Here is a 6,000-nt window from a genome sequence, read left to right as displayed (position 1 = left end):
TCTTTCTTGAAGTCTCAGGGGATTTTCAAATAAAGATATATGATATTGTCTAAGTGTTGGGGAGTCCAAGTTTTATCGGAAGTTCTTGAGCACACAGGTCGATTCCTTACTTCGTTTTTGTATGCTTAGATTAAGTGTTGGTTTCATGCTTCACCAGTCTCCTAGCTATTTACCAAACAGAAGATTTCCACTTTTCTTTAAAAAAAAAATACTTTTCTATAATCGTATTCTAAACAAAATGAACCATTCCGAGTTATGTTTTTATTAAATTTATGGTGATTCTATTTGTAGTCCCTATTCTACTTTTTATAAGCCTTATTTAAAATAATTAAGTATTTTTTTATTTATGCTTTATAGCCCCAATTTAGACTGGGTTATGACTTATAACTAAAATGATGGCTATGAATAGAATCACCCTTAAATTTATACGAGGATTGAAGTGAAAAAGAAATTTAAAAAATAAAAATAAAAATGGGACGGGCTATGAGACCACAGGCTGTTTCAGTGGGCTGGGCTCCCACTATATTCCCTAAGCCCAATTCACAGATTATTTACAATTTTACATCTATTGTAAATAATCCAACCATCCACACACTCTGTCTCTCTCTCTCTCTCACCTCATCTTCTCTCTCATACGGTAAGGAAGTCTCACTTCTCACTTCTCAGACGAGCAGCAATGGACTCTCTCATCCTCTCGACGCCACTCACCTACCGCTCTCTCCCCGTCGCCCGCCGCCTCTCTCACCTCCCCAGCCCGTCGCCCGCGGCACACTTCCTCCGCGCTCCAAAGTCTTCGATCTCGCCCCTTAAATGCTCCCTTTCTTCCTTCAACCCGCAGGCTCTCACCTCCTCCGATTCCCTCCTCCTGCACCTCTCCCCCACGGCACAGCAGTCTCCCCCCACCGCCATGCGCGGCGCCGAGACCGACGCCATGGGGCTGCTGCTCAAGGAGAGGATTGTGTTCCTGGGGAACAGCATTGATGATTTCGTCGCTGACGCCATTATCAGTCAGCTCCTTCTGCTGGACGCCCAGGATTCTACTAAGGATATTCGGCTCTTCATCAATTCCGCCGGTGGCTCGCTCAGGTAGGGTTGTTTCGTATGAATCGAATTCCGTATATTTGGGGATTTTAATATGTTGGAAGGATTCAGTTCAAATCCATGTCGGATAAAATTTGGTAGTAGTTTTAGAATTTGTATGTTCTAAGTTGAGTATCGGAAATATTATCTTATGGCGTTGATTTAGGGTTTCAAACTTTTGCACGACTTAAGCTAAAAATGTGGAGCTAGTTTGGAGAATATGAAAGTATGTTTTGATACCTTTGTATTGGCATAATAGTATCTTGGCCCTAGGATGTCATTTTTATACAGTGAATGTTGAGTAACTTCTCCATTTTTGAAATTGGAGGTATTGCATATAGCGATATGTTGGTGTAAAAATTCTCCATTGTTTATAAGAGATGGCAATGATGATAGGCATAACTGCATATGGTCTTCATAAACGACTATGTTAAGTATCTGTAGAATATCCATATTGATTTTGTTATTTCAGCTTATCTTGGTCTTATAGATGCTAAATGTGGTAGATTTCTCTGGTTTGTATCTACCGTGATGCATACACACTGTTATAATCATGATTGGATGTAAACGAATGATAGATACTACACCTAGTTGTAAATGCACTGAGTTCTTCACAGATTGTACCGTAAATTTCTGTCATGACTTATGCTTAGGGTTTACTGAGTACCTTGAAAAGATGATCTGAAGAAACATAGTTTGATGTGGTTTTTCTTTCTTCACCATTGAGTCCCATGCTATTTCACTTCTTTCAGAACAATGCTGTCGCACTGTATTCATTTTCCAGCTGTTCATTGATCGTAAATAGGCAAGATTACCTTGAGTAAGATGACCAGAGGGCTATTATTTATAAATAATTCTTCATTGGGATATATCTGCTCATGTGTCATGACTATTAGCTTGGAAGTTGCTATCATGTTACAAGGTCTAACTTAGTGGACTTTTGCTCTTTCTTTGTGTGTGTGTTGGGGGGGGGATACTTTAAGACCTTCCTTGATCAATCCACTTTAACGAAAGTATAGTTCTACATTTACATAAAAAGTGTAGTTCTATATGTTATTCATGTATAGAATTTGTTGCTTGTAATTGCAGAAGGATTTGGCATTTGTAGTTTGTTGTCCTCTCATTTGTGATAATACTCATAAGATGCACTCATGTACAATGTGGAGCGTACGTCAGTAGTGTCTTTTTTAAAAACTAATGGTGCCCATATCCCACACTTGATTCAAATGAATTGATGGGAAAAAGGAGGATATGAAAGCCTCGAATGAAGAATAACTATTTTAGTAAATAGGTTGACCTATCACCTATGCTCCCTTTTATTTGTCCACTTGTTTTATCGGTTACACTTATTCTGATGCTGTATTTGGTGAACATGGCATGTCTAACACTTCACGTAAAGTCATTCTATATTATTTGGCCACTTTATAACCTTCTATTCTGAAATTTGCATTGTGGTGACTGACTTCTGACAGAGGTCACACATGCCAGCGCCAGAACCTGTCATGTTTTACATTATTTATTGTAATCCTCTTTGCCCCTTATTCATGATGACTTAGTATTTTATTAGAACTTTACTACTGCACTCAAGATTAGCTTTCTTTCCTTAATTTTTTTCCTGACCTGTATAGTACTAATCTTTACCTACTCCAGCGCTACAATGGCCATCTTTGATGTTGTGCGCCTAGTGAGAGCTGATGTTTCCACAATTGCACTAGGCATTTCTGCATCAACAGCTTCCATCATTCTTGGTGGTGGCACTAAAGGGAAACGCTATGCAATGCCTAATACAAGAATAATGATACATCAACCGCTTGGCGGTGCTAGTGGGCAAGCCATAGATGTGGAAATTCAAGCGCGGGAAGTAATGCACAACAAAAAGAATGTAACAACGATAATATCTGATTTCACCGGTCGATCATATGAACAAGTTGAGAAGGATATTGATAGAGATCGCTACATGTCCCCTATTGAAGCTGTTGAATATGGCATAATTGATGGAATCATTGATGAAGATAGCATTATTCCACTTGAGCCTGTTCCTGACAAGGTTAAGTCATCTACATTCGATTACTTGGAGATCAGCAAAGATCCCAAAAAGTTTTTGACACCAGATATCCCTGATGATGAGATATATTAGTCAAAGTTGTCAGAGGTAAACTGTCCTGCCCTGTCCTGAATTCTTATTTTATGTCTGTGTGAGGTTCTATCTGTCCCTTGTGCAATGACATCAAATGTGACCTTGAACTGGAAGTGAAATTTCACAGTGAGCTGAAATATGATCATGTGAATTTTAGTCTGCATGCTCCATTAATTCCAATTTATTTCAAATACAATTAACAGATTATACGAATTCTGCTTGCATAAATCTTTATTCAGCATGTAATAAAGTGGCTCATCAAGGCACTAATAAATTGTTCGGCACACTTTCTGTAGGCTACTAGGCATGTAGTCCTGTTCCTGTAAGCAAAATATTAGGTAGCAAACACTCAGCAGTCTGCTCGTACTGTTTGATGCACTCATACTGATGAAAATCATCTATTATCAATAACCAATTGGTCCAAATACGAAATGAAGTAGGACAAATATACTTGATTGTTGACCAATCAGGTTCTGATGATCACTTAGTACTTTATTAGCATATATATATATATTTATATATATTCTGTAAATGCTTATATATTCTGCAAAATAGTAAGCCTTATGTTTTTATCCGTGCTTTTTCTTGCCTAGGCATCATTAATACGAGTCCAGATGAGACTACACATGCAATCTTCTTTATTGAAATGTTGATTGAAGATCTGTGTTGAGATAGGTCAGATTTTGCTTCATTTGCTGTAAGAGGCATCCGGATCCTTCTTGAGCCAGATTGTTACTGCAAAATCTAATCAAATGGATGTGGTAAGATTTCTTTGGTAATCCTAGGCAGGTTTTGTTTAAGCATGGCATGCCCCAGTAAATTCATCTCTACTTGCTTGTAAAATACTATGTAACAATTGCTGTTGCTCCTTTTACATTTACAATAAACACAGTGCTAGATGAAAGGCTTGCCATATAGGAAGGTTATATTGCTCCCGCAATTGCTTTAGTTGTACTCCAGTAGATTGTAAACGTAACTATTTGTTGGCAAATGATGCAGCATGAACTAGTGTGACTTTATCCTCGCATTCTTGAAAACTCCACCATCTTCCCGCTCCTCGGATCTTTTTTTTGGAAAAAAGATAAAAAACGAGATTAGGGATTATCCTGATCTCATTTTATCTTGGTCCAATATGTTTCATGCGTTGTGTCGTTCACACGTGTATTGATGAAGTGAAATATGAGATAGGCATAACCTGATCTTCAATCCAGGTCGATCTTCTTGCATCTTTCATCTGTTTTGCCAGTTAGCTTTTTCAAATACAAAGGAAATCGTGTTTGTCATAAAAAAAGAATAGTGTGCTAATTTGACTGCGAATGTAAATATGTTAATTACTCTTATTAAGATATTAGGTTAGGTGCGAATGTGGTTAAAGAAGAGCCAAATTGGAAGAACACCATGTTTGACATTGATATTTGTAAACTCATCGAAACTAAAACTACACCTTTTCAATATGATATGTGGAGATGTTATTATTTCATATTTCATTTCATTTTTTAGTTGTTGATAAATTTTAAGCATAATAATTGCTTATTAATGTATGCAATTATTGTTTAGTAATATATGCAATCATGCATGATGCATGTAGTAAATATAGAAAGTAAGATACTTTTATCTATTTACCTTTGTTGTTTGTCTCCATTTTAGTATTTGTACGATGATAAGTATGGGTAGATAACAATTTTCTTTTATTGGAATTACGAGAGGTATTTATTATATAATCAAATAAGTGTGATAATATAGAATGGAATTTGTAGGATAGAAAATATAAGGGTTAATAGCTGGAAAATACACCAGCTATTTTCGGATTTGCATATTGCACACGACCTTTAAAAATAGCTCCAAAATACATGACCTTTTGATTTAGTTGCAATTTGCACCAGGCGAAAATTCCGATCACTCTTATGTTTGACCGGCGATGACGTGGACACTATTTTAAATTACATGGTATTACGCGTGGCATTTATTACACGGTGGCAAGCCACGCGTTCAAAACGACGTCGTTTTGATAAGGAGAAAAAATAAAAAAATAAAAAAATAAAGAAAAATATTGACTATACATCCATTTCTCTCTCTCTCTACAATCTCGATTCAATCACCCAATTCTAGGACCAGCCTATCGAAGATGATGATGAAATCCAGTCCTAGCCTTCCCCCGCACCCAACGGGTGGATCGCCTTCACCGTCGCCGTCGCCCCACCGCCCTCTTCCAACTCCCTAACCCTCGCTCTCCCCATCCAGAACCAGAAAACCCCTGGCTCCGGCGGCGGCCGAGAGGATTGCTGGAGCGAAAGCGCCACTGCCGTCCTAATCGAGGCCTGGGGCGAGAGGTACCTGGAGCTCAGGTACAGGTACAACGTCGACGCCGCGAGGATTACTCTAAAACAGACCGACGACGTCTCCATCAGCATATTCGCGCCGCTCCAACGAGCTCCGCCGCCACCCAGCCTTCCCCTTTCAGTAACCCTACCTCCCTCCCCCTGGAACTCCAATATCAACGCTGCTGCAGCAGACCGGCGCCCACCTCCCCGGCTTCCCCTCCACCGCCAACAGACCGACGACGCCGCCCCTCGTCTCTCATTCTGACTCAAAACATAAAAACCCCCAAAAATTCTACCAATTTCAGAAACCCTTCTCCTTAAATCCCTAAATCTCTCTGAAAACCCCTCTCATTTCTGTCACTCGGCTTCCGCCGTTTCACCCTCGATTCACGGCGAGAATCGCCGCCCCACTCTCAACCGGTGACAATAGAAGGATGTCGAGGTTTGGTGGATGAGGATTTG

General features: G+C 39.3%; 1 protein-coding gene across 1 annotated transcript; it reads left to right on the top strand.

Annotated features, from left to right (window-relative positions):
* The first annotated feature begins 522 nt into the window (after positions 1-522).
* LOC130987091 (ATP-dependent Clp protease proteolytic subunit 4, chloroplastic) lies at positions 523-4,236 on the top strand. Its single transcript, XM_057910702.1, has 3 exons — positions 523-1,086; positions 2,731-3,232; positions 3,811-4,236. The coding sequence occupies exons 1-2, from the start codon at positions 677-679 to the stop codon at positions 3,215-3,217; spliced, it is 897 nt and encodes a 298-aa protein (XP_057766685.1). The 5' UTR covers positions 523-676; the 3' UTR covers positions 3,218-3,232; positions 3,811-4,236.
* Positions 4,237-6,000: the final 1,764 nt, after the last annotated feature.

Source organism: Salvia miltiorrhiza, chromosome 5 (assembly GCF_028751815.1).
Source record: "Salvia miltiorrhiza cultivar Shanhuang (shh) chromosome 5, IMPLAD_Smil_shh, whole genome shotgun sequence".
Taxonomy (NCBI): domain Eukaryota; kingdom Viridiplantae; phylum Streptophyta; class Magnoliopsida; order Lamiales; family Lamiaceae; genus Salvia; species Salvia miltiorrhiza.
This window is presented reverse-complemented; position numbering and strand designations above follow the sequence as displayed.

What these genes read in the sequence shown, in the direction of transcription:
- LOC130987091 (XM_057910702.1), top strand. Translation starts at nt 677, where the DNA reads ATGGACTCTCTCATCCTCTCGACGCCACTCACCTACCGCTCTCTCCCC. An exon ending in TCCGCCGGTGGCTCGCTCAG is followed by an intron (nt 1,087 to 2,730) that starts GTAGGGTTGTTT and finishes TACCTACTCCAG; the next exon opens with CGCTACAATGGCCATCTTTG.